Source organism: Salvelinus sp. IW2-2015, linkage group LG17, assembly GCF_002910315.2.
Source record: "Salvelinus sp. IW2-2015 linkage group LG17, ASM291031v2, whole genome shotgun sequence".
Taxonomy (NCBI): Eukaryota; Metazoa; Chordata; class Actinopteri; order Salmoniformes; family Salmonidae; genus Salvelinus; species Salvelinus sp. IW2-2015.
The window spans coordinates 33,402,765-33,420,140 of NC_036857.1; the positions used below are offsets into that span (position 1 = coordinate 33,402,765).

At 40.8% G+C, this 17,376-nt stretch overlaps 1 protein-coding gene across 1 annotated transcript; it reads left to right on the top strand.

Moving 5' to 3' along the window:
• Nucleotides 1-4,243: 4,243 nt before the first annotated feature.
• On the top strand, nt 4,244-16,921 carry LOC111977123 (zinc finger protein 345). The gene is made up of 4 exons (XM_024006436.2): nt 4,244-4,254; nt 13,804-13,885; nt 14,104-14,452; nt 14,849-16,921. Exons 3-4 carry the CDS (start codon nt 14,126-14,128, stop codon nt 16,424-16,426), a joined length of 1,905 nt encoding a protein of 634 aa, XP_023862204.1. The 5' UTR covers nt 4,244-4,254; nt 13,804-13,885; nt 14,104-14,125; the 3' UTR covers nt 16,427-16,921.
• The last annotated feature ends 455 nt before the right edge of the window (nt 16,922-17,376 follow it).

Genomic DNA, 17,376 nt, shown 5'->3' on the forward strand with positions numbered 1-17,376 from the left:
GGTAGTTGTTGTGAAATTGTTAGATATTACTGCATGGTCGGAACTAGAAGCACAAGCATTTCGCTACACTCGCATTAACATCTGCTAACCATGTGTATGTGACAAATAAAATTTGATTTGAATAAATGATGGTAATGGTAATAATGGGCAGTCACTACCATCATGGGACTTCTATGAATTGTTTTATTCTGTGTTGTAACAGCATTCAACCCACATAATGCATAGTGCATTTGTTTAAAAAAGTGGGAAAWATATATATATATCTAACCAAAATCTAACTGACGTCAAAAAGCACTAATGGTGAAGCACCCCCATTCCGCCAGCAAGAATAAACAAGACATAAGAAGAATAAGGCCGTGACCTTGGCGATTTCCCTTCAAAATAAAAAGTCCCACTATGAAAATGMTAATACAATGTTTGAACTAAGTAACATGTTATGAGGAAATGTTTAACAATATCAAAAAAGTAAAAGTTAGTCGCCTCTATTGCACAAATAAATMTATAGCATTGACATTATTGTTAACACCATTAAAAGTAATGATTACTAGCACGTTATCATGGTAGCAAAAGTAATACAACAAAACATTATTTATACACTAGCAATAACAATATTAATCTTAGAATTATTTTTWATCAACTTTAGAAAAAAAGTTAAAATCCTAGTGTTACTGCACAATGTTCAGTATGTTTTTCATATTGGACATATATATTGCACGGTACATCATTGTGTCGCATTAAAGGGGGGCTCCATTCTACGCAGGAGCACTTCTACTGTCCAAATCCACAGAGTTTAGACCCAGAGGAGCGTCACTGCTCATTCTGCAGMGCTTAGAGTGGCCAATCAGCCTAAATAAAATCTGTTTTTCATTTTGGARATACAYCYCCTTCAGAAAGTATTCATACCCCTTGACTTATTCCACATTTTGTGTGACAGCCTGAATTRAAAATGGATAAAATAGAWTTGTTTCTCAAAATMATATTCAATGTTTATTTTGTTACACATATACCAATCGGTGCCCTTCTTTATGAGGCATTGGAAAACCTCCCTTGGTCTTTGTGGTTGAATCTGTGTTTGAAATTCACTGCTCGATAGAGGGACCTTACAGATACAGTACATTCGGAAAGTATTCAGACCCTTGACTTTTTCCACATTTTGATACGTTACAACCTTATTCTAAAATGTATTGTAATCGGTTTCCCCCCTCAAATCTACACACAATACCCCATAATGACAAAGCAAACACAGGTTTTGAATTTTTTGCATGTGTATTAAAAATAAAAATTGAAATATCATATGTGACTCACCACCTGGATTCGGTCTTATGTAGCTAAATGTACATAAGCATTCAGAGGCCTCAGTACTTTGTTGAAGCAACTTTGGAAGAGATTACAGCCTTGAGTCTTCTTGGTTATGACGCTACAAGCTCGATCGGGTTCAAGTCTGGGCTTTGGCTGTGGTCACTCAAGGAATTTCAGAGACTTGACCCGAAGCCACTCCTGCAATGTCTGGCTGTGTGCTTAGGGTTGTTGTCCTGTTGAAGGTGAACATTCCCAGTCTGAGTGTCCTGAGTGCTCTGGAGCAGGTTTTAATCAAGGATCTCTGTGCTTTTGCCCGTTCATCTTTCCCTCGTTCCTGATTAGCTTCCAGCCCTGCCACTGAAAAAACATCCCACAGCATGATGGCTTCGCCACCACCAGATTCACCGGTTAGGGATGGCGCAGGTTTCCTCTGGACGTGATGTTTGGCGTTCAGGGCCAAAGAGTGTACAATCATTTGATTTCATCAGACAGAAATATTGTTTCTTATGGTCTGAGAAGTCAGTCCATTCGGTGCCTTTTGACAAACTCTAGAGCGCAGGTTCATGTAAGTTGCCATTTACTGAGAGAGTGGCTTCCTTTGGCGTACTTCTACCATAAAGGCCTGCATTGGTGGAGGGCTTGCATAGATGGTGTGTCCTTCTGGAAGGTTTCCCCATCTCCGCCAGAGGAACTCTGGAGCTCTGTCCAGAGTGACCATCGGATTCTTGGTCACCTCCCTGACCAAGGCCTTCTCTCCAAATTGCTCAGCCCACCTTCTAGGAAGAGTCTGGTCGGTTCCAAACTTCTTCACTTTAAGCAATGATGGAGGCTACTGTGTTCTGGGGACCTTCAATGTTGCAGACATTTTTTGGTACCCTTCCCCAGATCTGTGCCTCGACACAATTCCTGTCTCGGAGCTCTAACGGACCAAGTGGCCTTCGGACCTCAATGGCTTGGTTTTTTGCTTGACATCCGCACTGTCAACTGTGGGCATCTTATATAGACAGTGCTCGCCAACCGTGTGGGCCTTTCATATCATGTCCAATCAACTGAATTACCACAGGTGGACTCCAATCAAGTTGTAGAAACATCTCAAGGATGATCAATTGAACAGGATTACACGGAGCTCAATTTTTCGAGTCTCACAGCAAAGGGTCCTGAATACTTATGTAAATAAGGTATCTGTTTTTATTATTTTGTAATACATTTGCAAAACATTTTTTAAGACCTGTTTTGTGCTTTGTCCATTATGGGGTATTGTGTTGTAGATTGAGGAATTTTATTTATCTTAGTCATTTTATAGGAATGATGGCTGTAATGTAACCAAAATGTGGAAAGAGAAGTTCAAGGGGTTGAATTTTTGCACGATTAATATTGTATGTCAATATGTGAAATAGTGTACATACCAGTCAAAAGTTTGGACACACTACCGCATTGACCTGACCTTCATGTCTTAAAGCAATGATGGCTGTCATTGTCTCTTGCTTATTTGAGCAAGTTCTTGCGGATAAAATGGACTTGGGTATTTTGAGCTAAAATAGGGCTATCTTGTATAACTTACCCTACCTTGTCACGAACCAACATCTGATGGCTCAAACGCATTAGGACAAGAAATCCACAGAATGAACTTTGAACAAGGACAACTGGTGGGGGGTGGAAGAGGCGCCTGGAAGAAATGCATTTTTCAGGTGATAACCGCATGAAGCTGGTGGAGAGAATGCCAAGAGTGTGCAAAGTTGTGAGAAGTCTAAGGAGTCAAAATATATTTTGATTTGTTTAACACTTTTTTGGTTACTACATATGATTCCATATGTCTTTTGATGTCTTCACTATTAATTCTAACAATGTAGAAATAGTCAATAAGAAAAACCCTTGAATGAGTATATGTGTCCAAACTTTTGACTGGTACTGTATGTCCAATATAAACATTTTGAAGCAGATTGGCAACCTTTTTAAGGGCCGCAAAATGAGCAGCCACGCTCCTCTGAGTGAAAACTCTAGATTTGGAAACCAGAAGTGCTTCTGAGTAGAATTGACCCCCATTTTGCTGTGACACAACATACATAATATTGTTTACAGTGCAATATGTATGTCCAATATGAAAAAAAACTATTGGATTTAGGCTGATAGACCACTCTTTAAGGGCCACAGAATGAGTAGGGATGCTCCTCTTGGTGTAAATTCTGTGGATTTGGAAACTAGAAGAGCTTCGGAGTAGAATGGATACAGCTTTAACTCCAACACAAAGTACATCAAATTGTGTATGGTGCAATAAATGATAGGAGTACACACAAAAAACAATGTTGACCATTTAGGCTTGAAAAAATAAATGACAGAATATCGCAAATAAATACTTAATTATTATTTGTATGATAACTAGTGTAAAATGTATCGATATGCACATTTCCATAATTTTCACCTTAATTTTTAATTTACAAACGTATACAGGACGGGACTCTTATTCTAAATCCAGTCCAAAAATCCGTGACTCGGAAGTACATATTTATTCTTGCCTGCTTGACAGCAGTTGGTAAAGCAACGTTTTATACTTCAGTGGAACTATCCCATCAGGCTCCAGTGCTAGCTACCTTGAGAATTTATCATTGTTGGCGTTGACAAATATATTGATTACTTTTCCTTTCATCGGTGATTTAATTTGAAGTCATGAAAAGCAAAAGCAAGAGAGAGATAGTTTGTGCAGTAGGTGGCTGCAAGGCTGAAAATGTTTCTTTGCATGGTCTTCCATCAGAACAGACACTTCGTCTGATRTGGCTTCAATTTATTTTTAATAATCAAGTGCCAGAGAAGTTCAGTCAGTACCTGCGCATATGCACAGCACACTTCTCATCGGACTGCATTGCAAATCAGGATAGGTACACAAGTGGATTTGCTAAGAGCTTGATCCTCCAACAAGGTTCTGTCCCATCCATCTTGCACCCGGCAACCAACCAAGTAGTAAGTGTTAAACTAGATKATGTAAAGGACATGCTATATCTTGTAATGCCGATGCACATCAACACAYTCGATCATAATCAGTCTTTGCTAGCAGCAATCGTGAAAGTCCTAAAACAATGTTGAAAGGGGGGTTAATGTTAGCTAGCTAGCTCCCGCGCTACAATATYTTGGAGACGTGGGGTAGTTAAGGACATTGGATTATATAAACTCCAGTCCATACGGTGGCACTACGTAATCAGAATAGTGCATGCACTTTGTACACCCCCCCTTCCCCAAACCTAACAGACTTGTATTCTGAAGAATGTAAACAGTTACGTTAGCTAACAGTTAGCCACTCCACCATGTCGCACATACCGCCGGTAACTGCTTGCAGCTTTCTTGGTTGTTCCAAAGCCAGGACTGATACTTTACACAGTCTTCCTAAAGACCCTGAAATCAGAAGACAGTGGGTGCAGTTTCTTTTTAATTCAAACCCAGATGTGCATATCGGTACTACAACACGAATTTGCAGCGCGCATTTCAACAGGGATTCGTTTCTAAATTGGGGGCCGAAGTCAATGGGGTATGCCAAACTATTTGTTCTGAAACCGGACGCCATCCCAACTATTTTTCCGATTCATGAAGTATCGGTAAGTTTATCTGTCTCCCTAACGTTAGTTGATAATTAGCTAGCTAGCAAAAACAACGGGGYAAACAATACGAAACGTCATCTCACTGGCTTCTTCTCTTTTTTGTGACGACATGTTTGATTTTATKGGGACGTCTGGGAGTGGGACTGCTCGAAGACATCCGTAACCCTCAGATAGCATCTCTGACCCGCTCACAATAAACGAGCCTCAGTYACGACCTCGGGGTCCGAGTAGGCAAKGACATAGGGATTTTGTCTCCGATKTCAAACTTGACTAGGACKGCTAAATCGGAGCAATATCCTGTAATGTACACCTGGATAAAGCGCATACAYTGGGCGCTCTCTGCTCACACGTCTTCCGAAAAACTAGTTTTTTCATTAAACGTTGGAGGAAATACGTTCCTAATGTTTGGGGAACGTGTTTGCTGGCACCTGAGAAAATGTCCGTTTACCTTGGGAAAGTTATTTTAAGAAAATAAAAAATTCTGACCCCTAGCGCTAAGAGGTTTTAAGGCAAGTCGTGCAGATCCTGAGGCAGCAAAGCATCCCCAAACCATCACACTACTACCACCACCATGCTTGACCGTTGGTATGAGGTTCTTAKTGTGGAACGCAGTGTTTGGTTTTCGCCAGGCATAATGGGACCCATGTCATCCAAAAAGTTATACTTTTGAATCATCTGTCCATAGAACATTCTTCCAAGAGTCTTGATGATCATCCAGGTGCTTTTTGGCAAACTTGAGTCAACTTTTTGGATGACATGGGTCCTATTGTGCCTGGSGAACACCAAACAATTAGGTGTTGCATAACTTTGTTAATTAAATAAAAGTATACACTTTTTTATTTGTAAAATATCTGACAATTCAGTATAAAAAACAATATGCAGAAATAGAGAATCAGAAAGGGGGAAAATACTTTTTCACAGCACTGTATATACGGTACAGCGTTACCTAATAATCCCCAGTTTACAATTGGCTCATTCATCCCCCTCCTCTCCCCTGTAACTATTCCCCAGGTCGTTGCTGCAAATGAGAACGTGTTCTCAGTCAACTTACCTGGTAAAATAACGGTAAAATAAAATAAATCTATGGAGTGCACCCATGAAACTCAGTGACACCCACATATAATTCCAAAGAGTTTACACATATTAGTTTCATAGCTCTTATTGCAGGACTTTGATTGTAGGAAATCACCTCCCCAGTCAGTCTATTGTGTGCATTGGACATTCATATCAGACTGTACCAGTCAACCTATTGTGTGTAATAAACATTCATATGGGACTGTATAGTTTACCTATAGTGTGCACCCATGAAATGGAGTATCAGCGTACTCAGTGACACCCACAGAACACAACTATGTAGAGATTACACAGACTCTTGAATCCACTGAAATGAGCCACATTAGCTCACCAGTCAACTTATTGTGCGTATTGAACATTAAATATTAGAATGTAATCCCATCCAAAACTSCGCAAATGAATGGCGCTGATGTCGCCTACCAAACTTGCTAACAGCCCTCACTAACGGCCTGGTACTCAGTGGTCTTGTTCGGTAACAGGATGTGCCAAGAATTCGTTAGCATTTCAAACACAGCCTTCCTCAAGACCCTTGACTCCTGSTGGAGTGGGTGCTGTTTCTTGCTGAGTGTAACATTAAGCCTGATGAAAAGGTTAAAGTTACTTCTGCAGGGTTCACATTACAGACGAGTGTTTCACCAACTTTACTCAAGTGAAGATGGGATTTGCGAAAAGGCTGAACTTGAAGTTCGACGTTGTACCGTCGGCAAAGTATACAGAAAATAGCTAGCGTATCTAGGCAAATATTCCTAACCCCTGTTTACATTGTACTTGTTTTGTTTAGGTGGAACACATGACGTCGGGTGTGACAAAAGATGAGGGATGCCAATATGAACCACCACCAGTATGCAACATTATGGTACCATCACCTCCAAGACCCGTTCTGGTACCGCTAAAACACAACGTGTCAACACAGGCTTATTATTACAGAGAAAAAAATAAAAACAAAGGTGAGGCATATGGCTTGTATCTTTTGTAGAATAGTTAACTTCTTTTCAAATACAGCTGAAATTAATTGATGTGTAGGGCAATTGCTCGGTAGCGGCATTGCGCTGACACTAGGCTGTCARGGTGACCGTATTACCGCCACARCGGCAGTCACAAATCATGACCGCAGTCAATGTAATCCCTTCCAAAACTCTGCAAATMAATGCAGTTGATGGGTGGCCTACCCAATTTGCGAATGGCCCTCTCTAATGGCCTGGTACTCAGTGATCTATTGTSCCTTTTTTAAATCACTTTGAACACTTCCATGATTGAATTTGAATAATCTGAATGATGAGGACAAAKTGGTGAAGGGGATTAGAGGCAGAGCTCGTACCGACCCGAAGTGCAATTAACTCAAACCGAACTTGAACCGTCCCAAAATTAAAATACTTGTTTTTTATATGTTTAAATATGCCAAAATMAGTCTAGGTCATTTGCACTGCTTTTAAAGTAATTGGTCCATTTCTGAGACAGATACAGTCTATATTACAAACTTAATTTGTTAAGAAAAAAACTTTATAACATAATGAAAACAGACAAACATCCATTACATTGTTCAATTAATACATTATAATTATTAKATCGAACCACATGTAAACAATATCTAAGCGAGAACAATGTTATTGTGAACTGGTTACTGAATAATCTTAAATTAGAGACATTACATTCCACCACCAGCTGCCRCATTAAACAAAGAGCGTGTGTGTGCGTGTGTTCCGCAGCCTTCACCCTCTGTCTTCAGTCACTGAAGAATGGTCGCTTTGAGCACCACCACTTCCTAATGGCCAGGCCACTGTGGCAGGTAGATTTCTTTCAGAGCCAAAATATCCCAAAAAGTAAATGTAATTGCTAAAATATACTTAAGTATCAGAAGTAAAAGTATAAACCATTTCAAATTCCTTATTTTAAGCAAACCAGACGGCACCATTTTCTTGTTTTTATTTATTTACGGATAGCCAGGGGCGTACTCCAACACTCAGACATCATTTACAAATGAAGCATTTGTGTTTAGTGAGTCCGTCAGATCAGAGYKAATAGAGATGCCAGGGATGTTCTCTTGGGCCTCCCGAGTGGCACAACAGTCTAAGGCACTGCATCTCAGTGCTAGAGSRGTCACTACAGATCCTGGTTCGATTCGAGTCCTATAGGGCGGCGCACAATTGGCCGAGCATCGTTACATGCTGACCAAACCGCACAAGTTGATTTTGTTCACGCACACCAGAAGCGATCAGGATACGCAGGTTAAAAATTCAAAACAAAAGCTGAACCAATTATATTAATTTGGGGACAGGTCAAAAAGCATTTAWCATTTATGGCAATTTACCTAGCTAGCTTGCTGTTGCTAGCTAATTTGTCCTGGTATATAAACATTGGGTTGTTATTTTATCTGAAATGCACAAGGTCCTCAGACAATTAATCCGCATATAAAACGGTAAACCGAATTCGTTTCTGGTCATCTCTCCTTCCTTCAGGCTTCTTTTTCTTCTTTGGACTTTATAATGGTGGTTGGCAACCAACTTTACAGCATTACTACAACCGACCGGAGTGTGGACCTAAGTTCATCTTTCAATCACCCACGTCGGTATATGCACCTAAAAACCAATGAGGAGATGTCACGTGGATATATGCTCTTAAAAACCAAATGAGGAGACGGGAGAGGTCGGACTTGCAGTGCATTGAGCGTCACGAATAGAACCAATTTCTATTTTAGCGCCTGGCCACACAGATGCTCGCGGGCAGTGTGGGTGCAATAATTGAATAACGTATGTGTAAATTTATTTTGCGACGCGAGCAGTGTGGTCAGCATGTTAGGGTTTGGCCGGGGTAGGCTGTCATTGTAAACAAGAATTTGTTCTTAACTGACTTGCCTAGTTAAATAAAAAAAAATATATAAGTGCGTGAATTGGACCATCTTCCTGTCCTGCTAAGCATTCAAAATGTAACTAGTACTTTTGGGTGTCAGGGAAAATGTATGGGGTAAAAAGTACATTATTTTATTTAAAAATATATATTTAACCAGGCAAGTCAGTTAAGAACAAATCCTTATTTTACAATGACGGCCTACCCRGGCCAAACCCTCCCCTAACCCGGACAACGCTGGGCCAATACAGCCCGGGATCGAACCAGGGTCTGTAGTGACGCCTCTAGCACTGAGATGCAGTGCCTTAGACCGCTGAGCCACTCGGGAGCTAAATGTAGTGAAGTAAAAGTTGTCAAAAATATAAATAGTAAAGTAGTTTTACTTAAGTACTTTACACCTCTGAAAATTACACCAACAAAACACGAGCATTTGTAATGTTATTAAAACAAATGTATTYCTAGTAAGAAGTAATGTGGTATATTGTTGCATTTCATTTTTTAACCAAAATATCAGATGAGAAAATGTTCACGGGGCAGGAGGTTACCGTGGTAATGCGATTCGAGTCCTGTTTGTAACTGAGATTGAGGGTCTGACTAGTAGAAGCGTTGTCTTCTCTTCCCTAACAGTTGAAACTCAAACATAGTTTTGTTCACAAGCTAGGTTGTTTTCTATGTAAATAGCCAAGAAACACAAGGACAAKGTCTCACTATAGTAGACTTCAGTTTCAAGTAAATTAAACCAATTTATGCCCGTGTGACYCATTTCTAAAAATTAATCTGTCACTCAGCTCTTCACATGCGTATGCACAGCCCCCAGCCAGGCAGTGTTGCTGCGTGAGGCAGAAATATAACATAATAATAACATTTTACCACATTCGGTTCAGGTCAGGGAGATGCAACCATATACTCTAGAATACCATAGTAGCTAGCCATAGTCTATAGACAATGCAAATGCCACAGCAACTCCCAGCACACKAAACCTCAACTCGGGGCCGACGGGCCCGCAGACAGGCTGGGAGAGAGTAAAATGTCCATTCTAATAGGCCTATTTGCCCAACATTGGAATGATATTCTAATATTACACATTTCCATAACCTAAATAATTACATATGACACCTAGCCAGCCATATCATTGTTTSAAACCTAGACATTTTACATAGCCAAGCTTARCTTGCTTTCAATAGCCTATAGCCAAAATCCGGCCATAGAAAAAACCCTGAAGATTTCCTAATTATTTCATATGTTCTCATGTTCTGAGCAAGGAACTTAAACGTTAGCTTTTTTACATGGCACATATTGCACTTTGAGTTCTCCAACACTGTTTGCAGTATTTAAACCAAATTGAACATGTTTTCATTAATTATTTATGTATTATATTAAGTTAAAATAAAAGGGTTCATTCAGTATTGTTGTAATTGTCATTATTACAAATATAAATAAAAAAATCGGCTGATTTAAACCCCCCCCACCAAACAGACAGGTTCAGCACTGAAAATATGCAAAAACATTTGTTTGATAACGACAGAGCGTATTTTCATCAGAATCATTAAGCCTAGGGCTACTCATCAAACTGATGCCCTGGCCATAATTCATCCCCATGCAGTGTTCAATGTACAATTGTTAATCTATTTAGAAAATTCTAATGAATGGGCATAATAAACTAAATAGAACATCTGTATATCGAAAAGACAGATTTTGGTTTAACGTTGAAAAATGCCAAATTGAGCCCCGTTTCAAATGGAACATACTCCAGTACTTGATTACTCATGCCCATCCATCCCTAATGACAATACACCTTGAGTTTGAAAAATATATATTTTGGTTATTGAACTACAGTAATAAGTGAAGTGGATTTACACCCGTAAAAGAATTGCGGTAATGGAATTTCATCATGGGTCCCTGATCTGTACTACACAGAAATGCATAATTATGGATATGKATGTCATTCTCTTCATGGTGAAGTATCCTAAATAGATACACAAAAAGGTAGAAATATGCAATATCCTCCTTTGCATATTTGGGTATTATTCTACAAACTGGCTATTATTTGACGACCACATTTGGTTGGTCCAGACCGGACCAAATCTGAACCATAGACGTCTATGTTTCACAAGTTTGGACATCAAAGTACAGCTCAGTAGAGTATAGTTCATGAAAGTATAGTTCAGTACAGTACATTAGTGTATTCAACTCGTGTGCTCCACTGTGTAGTTACTGAATTTTACTCCGTTCTCCTCTACTGTACAGGACTGTAAACTCAACTATACACTACTTTTCTTTACTGTGTTCTACTAGTGTTTCACGYTATACCGAAACTTCAGTACTTTTTCGATATTAGAACATGAAAAAGGACTCGTTAATTTTTTACTTRWGGTACTTCTGTCAAATGTGTCTCTCCGATCAAGACAGTATCAGTGCAGCGTATGTCTCCCTTAGTGTGAGCGCACTGTGCCTGCTCCACTTAGCCTGCACTGGGAGTCGGGCTGCATCATGTTAGCTCCCCACTCAAATAATCCGACACGGCATGTAGAAAATGTTCAAACTGTTATTTACTGTTCGCAAAACAATGTCTATACAGGCTAGAACACTTTACAATGGTGACATTAATTGGAGGGAGAGAGGGGGAGGGGTTGTCCAGACTTTTCACACTCTTGTTTTGACCACCAGACGACAAAACAAACAAGCAAGTATAGTGTAGAGACTCATTGTACCATCGAAACCACTGTGAAATAATTGTTCAATAACCACACTTATTGTATTTTCAGCTGTTTGAAGCTGGTGTACAAAATCGAAAGTAAAATACGCAAAAATGAAACTTAACGGGAAGCATAGAAATAGRGTACGTAAAACAGATCTAGTGCTTCTTAGACTTGTTTTCAATGAGAATYAAAGATCTATTACATATTGCAGCTTCAATAATTAATAAACATTTATCAGTAAAAACACTAATTGATAGGTCTACCTTGTTACTTGTGTGAACTTTAATTATCCTTCCTCATGAGGGGGAGGAATTAGAAAATGTCTTAAAAGTAATGTGGGTTTTTGGTAATGGAATTAAGGAACAAGGCAATGTTACTTAAACTCACAMAAGGCAGAAAGAATTGTCCTAAACTACACTGAACAAAAATATAAAAACGCAGCATGCAACAATTTCAAAGATTTGAATGAGTTAAAGTTCATATAAGTCAATTGAAATATATTCATTAGGCCCTAATCTATTGATTTCACATGACTGAATACAGATGTGCATCTGTTGGTCAGATACCAGAAAACCAGTCACTATCTTGTGTGACCACCATTTGCCTCATGCAGCACATTGTTGTGAAATTGTTAGGTTAGATATTACTGCATGGTCGGAACTAGAAGCACAAGCATTTCGCTACACTCGCATTAACATCTGCTATGTGACAAATAAAATTGCATTTGATTTGATCTCCTTCACATAGAGTTGATCAAGCTGTTGATTTTGGCCTGTGGAATGTTGTCCCACTCTTTTATAGCTGTGCYAAGTTGCTGGATATTGGAGGGAACTGTAACACACTGTCGTACACAATCCAGACCATTACAAACATGCTCAATAGGTGACATGTCTGAGTATGCAGGCCATGGAAGAACTGGGACATTTTTCAGCTTCCAGGAATTGTGTACAGATCCTTGCAACATGGGGCTGTCGGCTGTGCATTATCATGCTGAAACATGAGGTGATGGCGGGGGCTGAATGGCACGACAATGGGCCTCAGGATCTTGTCACGTTATCTCTGTGCATTCAAATTGCCTTTGATAAAATGCAATTGTGTTCGTTGTCTGTAGCTTATGCCTGCCCTTACCATAACCCCACCATGGGGCACTCTATTCAAAATGTTGACATCAGCAAACCGCTTGCCCACACGACGCCATACAATGTCTGCTATCTACATTTGAAACCGGGATTAATCCTTGAAGAGCACACTTCTCCAGCATGCAAGTGACCAATTATGATGTTTCAACGCTGATGCCGTTTAAAAACAAATAAAAACAAATAATATCATAAATGATGAAACATGTTCAACTTGGTTTAAATAATGCAAAAACACAGTGTTGGAYAAGAAAGTGAAATATGTGCCATCTAAAAAAGTTAATGTTTAAGTTCCTTGCTCAGAACAAATGAAAGCTGGTGGTTCCTTTTAACATGAGCCTTCAATATTCCCAGTTAAGAAGTTTTAGGTTTAAGTTATTATAGGAATTATAGGACTATTTCTCTCTATGCCATTTGTATTTCATATACCTTTGACTATTGGATGTTCTTATGGGCACTTTAGTAGTGCCAGCCTAATCTCGGGAGTTCATAGGCTTGAAGTCATAAACAGCGCTATGCATCCCAGCATTGCTAAGAGCTGCTGTTTGAATGAATGCTTACGAGCCTGCTGCTGCCTACCACCGCCCAGTCAGACTGCTCTATCAWATCATATACTTAATTATAATAAACACACAGAAATACGAGCCTTTGGTCATTAATATGGTCAAATCCAGAAACTATCATTTCGAAAACAAAACYTTTATTCTTTCAGTGAAATACGGAACCGTTCCGTATTTTATTGAGCGGGTGGCAACCCTAAGTCTAAATATTACTGTTACATTGCACAACCTTCAATGTTGTCATWATTATGTTATTATCCTTGTGGATTGCAATGTAATCGGCCATAATCGGCATCCAAAAAGGCCGAATTGTTATGAAAACTCGAAATCGTCCCTAATAAATCGGCCGACCTCTATCTTCTACTTTGTAGAATAGTGAAGACATCAAAACTATGAAATAACAGAAACCAAAGAAGTGTTAAACAAATCAATATATTTTAAATTTTAGATTCTTCAAAGTAGCCACCCTTTGATGACAGCTTTGCACACTTTTCAGCTTTCATTTGACATCCTATTCAACATGCTCCTATGAACCTCACGTTGGTGCTCATGGGTCTTTTTACGTGGAAATGACCTCTAACATGCTACTGTATTTGATTTACAGCCATCCAAGTGCAGCCAATCCAGAAGAATGTAGGAGTCAATACAAGGTTTACGGAGGACATACCACAAAGGGAAGTGAACCGGTATAAACTTACATTTTACTTTAAGTAGCCCGTGGGGAACTATTCTAAATTATTTGGCTAATGACTTAGGCCACCTGTCCTCCTAATCTATGAGCGACTGTTKAATTGAAAATTGTCATGCAACTATGCTTAATTACTTTTGAACGGTCTCACTGTCTGGACTGCTTGCGAAGCCCAATCTGTAGTAACCTATGATTAAAAAATATATCTTCTTCCAGGTTAAACTCTGTCACGGTGTACATGGCGAGGAAGTATGTGGTCTACGAAGACTGCCTCCTTCCGTTGTTCAAGACTTGTCCAGTCTGTCGAGGCTCCTGCAGCATCGACAAGTTCATCCAAGARACCCTGCTCACCATCAACCGGTTCTGCAACCACTGTGACCACCGGAGCCAATGGAAGAGCCAGCCCTTTAACCTCCCAGCTGAATACCTGTCCTCCTCAGCAGCCAAAGTATCAACTGGCACAACTGATGCTCCAACTGGCACGTCAGCTGGTACCTCAACTGGCACATCCACTGATGCTCAGACTGGCACCTCAACTGGCACCTTCAATGCTCAGACCTTGAAGGTAGCCTTTATCATTTTTCACTGATCAATGCTTACAATGCATGAATGCAAATTCACACAAGCCATAAAAACAACAAACTTTTTAAATGGGGAGGTGTCAAGTAAACCAGTAACCACAATTGTCATCATCTATGGCTATGATTTGTAAACTAAGTGAAATCAGGAGGTTGGCAGTATTTTTGTCCATAGTCAAAATAGGTTGAGATGCATCCATAGAATATTACATATTTAGGGAGATTCTGTGGGGTGTTGATGTCCCTTTCTCATCTGCATTGTGTTTCTCTCTAGCCAATAGTTATGTGGAACTATTGYTATAAGAGTGCCAATTGTAAGTACATTGAAGATTTATTACTGATTCGTTGTAGCTATTGCTCATTATTGTTCATTGTCCTTGCAGACTGCGGAGGAAAGTGGTCTTCTGTTGGAGAGTAACGATGGTGATATCTGCAACAAAGGTCTGGAGGACATTCAAACCCTGGTGTTTGAGACGACTCTTTGTTTGGATGACGAAGTTCACGACGACAAAGCCATTAAGAAGAAACGTCAGTCATTAGAGGAGGAACAAAAAGAGGTGGGGGAGGAAGAAATGGAGGGGGAGGAAGAAATGGAGGGGGAGGAAGAAATGGAGGGGGAGGAAGAGAGCTCTGATAGGGAGTGGGAACCGGAGGTGGAGTTAGGTGAACTTCTAGCCTCAGATTCTGAAGGGGATTCCCCGGCGCTATGCCCGGATTGCGGCACGTTCACCAAAGGCTCCAAGGCTCACGTCTGCGAGCATGTGAAGCCGTTCGTCTGCCAGGACTGTGGCAAGCGGTTCGTTAACGAGGTCTCTCTTAACATTCACAGAAGAATCCACAAGCCAGGCTATGTGCACGAGTGCAAGTACTGCCTCAAGCCGCTCCAGAGCAGGCCGGAGAAACTAAGGCACGAGGAGAGCCACCCGCGTGTGGAAAAGCCCTACGAATGCCCCGACTGCCCCAAACGATTTAGCGACATTAAAGCCCGAGACAGCCACATTCAAGGTCACAGAGGGCCCACACAGCACATTTGCAACATCTGTAAAATGGAGTTCAACAAAAAACACATCCTGGAAAGACACATGCTAGTCCACAGCGGGGACAAGTCCTACACATGCCCCGAGTGTCAGCGCTCCTTCAACCAAGCGAGCCATCTCAAGTCCCACATGCGCCTCCACACGGGCGAGCGGCCGTACAAGTGCCAGCAATGTGACAAGTCGTTCAACCACAACGTGAGTCTGAAAAGCCACGTCCAGCGCTACCACCCAGGCCTTAGCTACGGGACCAAGGAGAAGGAAGAGGGACAGGAGCTCATCTCAAACTCAGCGACTCAGACTGAACAACAGGTAATGATAGAGGAGAGTCGAGAGCCAAACGCAGAGACTTGGCAGAAGAGAGTGAAGAGGGCACGCAGGGCAGGGAGGAAGAGGAAACGACAGACCTTTGACCCTGAGGAGTTTGTGGAGAGTAAGAACAGTGACTCAGAATTCAACCCAGAAGAGGAGGAGAGCGGGAGCAACAGTGACTCTGACTTCAACCCAGAGGAAGAAGAGAGTGGGAGCAAAAGGAGGAGTACAGGTAGACCAATAGGCAGACCAAAAGGAAGACCAGGGACCAGCAGAAAGATCTATGCAGGAACTGTTGGTAAAGAGCTTGATGGATCGAACCTGAATGAACACAAATCTGCAAAACAGTGGGAGCAGGAGGAAGAGAGGCAGAGCGACCCGGAGGTGGTGGGGGAGAGGGGGAGCAAAAGGAAAGCCCCAAGCAGAGGAAGGGGGAGAGGCAGGGGAAGACCAAAAACCATTAGAGAGATGCATGAGGGAACTKCTTGCGAAGAGCTTGTTGGATCTAACCTGGATGAACAAGTACCATCAATAGAGACGGCTCTTTCTGAACTTTTAGAGAGTTGTTGGTCAATTCAAAATGTAGATGAGGCTTTTGACCCGATGCCAAATTAACTGTTAGTTACTGAAGAYTTGTCCAGTGTTTTCTGGTTTTCTATATTTTGTATACATTGAAGAAGACAAATGCTGTTATGAAGGGACACAAATGTTCAAGGTTCAAGATTCCATTCTAAAGGCGGTTCAACGAGGAAACTACTGTGCCTCCCAAATGGTAACCTATTCCCTGTGTAGAGCACTAATTTGCATTGCAGAGTCTACATTGCAATGCAGACTTACATTGATCCCTGGCCATCAGCCTGCCACCCGATTCCTAATGTTCAACATTTGTGTTCTAACAAACTTGACATAAGTTGATGTCTAGATGATCAGYTATGATCATTTATGAAAATAGTTCAATAACTACTACTGCAGACAATGGAAAGTGCCTCCTATACTTAACCTTTTATCAAAGACTATCTTGGATTGCAATTTATATATTTTGCCGACACAATTGTAAAACTTTTCAATATAGCATGTTTATTATACTTGTATTATTAAATGTAAATGATATTACTGCTACCTTTTCCAAAATGTTTGCAACCCAAAGTCAAGACATTCTTATACTAGGGCCGGCACAATGTAACAGACGGGTATTTACATTTATTCAAGCCTTATTTTACCAGGTAAGTTGACCGATAACACATTTTCATTTACAGCAATGACCTGGGGAATAGTTACAGGGGCGAMGAGGGGGATGAATGAGCCAATTGTAAGCTGGGGATGATTAGGTGACTATGATGGTATGAGGGCCAGATTGGGAATTTAGCCAGGACACCGGGGTTAACACCCCTACTCTTACMATAAGTGCCATGGGATCTTTAGTGACCACAGAGTCAGGACACCCGTTTAACGTCRCATCCGGAATACGGCACCCTCCACAGGGCAATGTCGAGTGCTACCGAGTGGRGCAGCGGTCTAAGGCACTGCAACTCCGTGCAAGAGGCGTCACTACAGTCCCTGGTTCA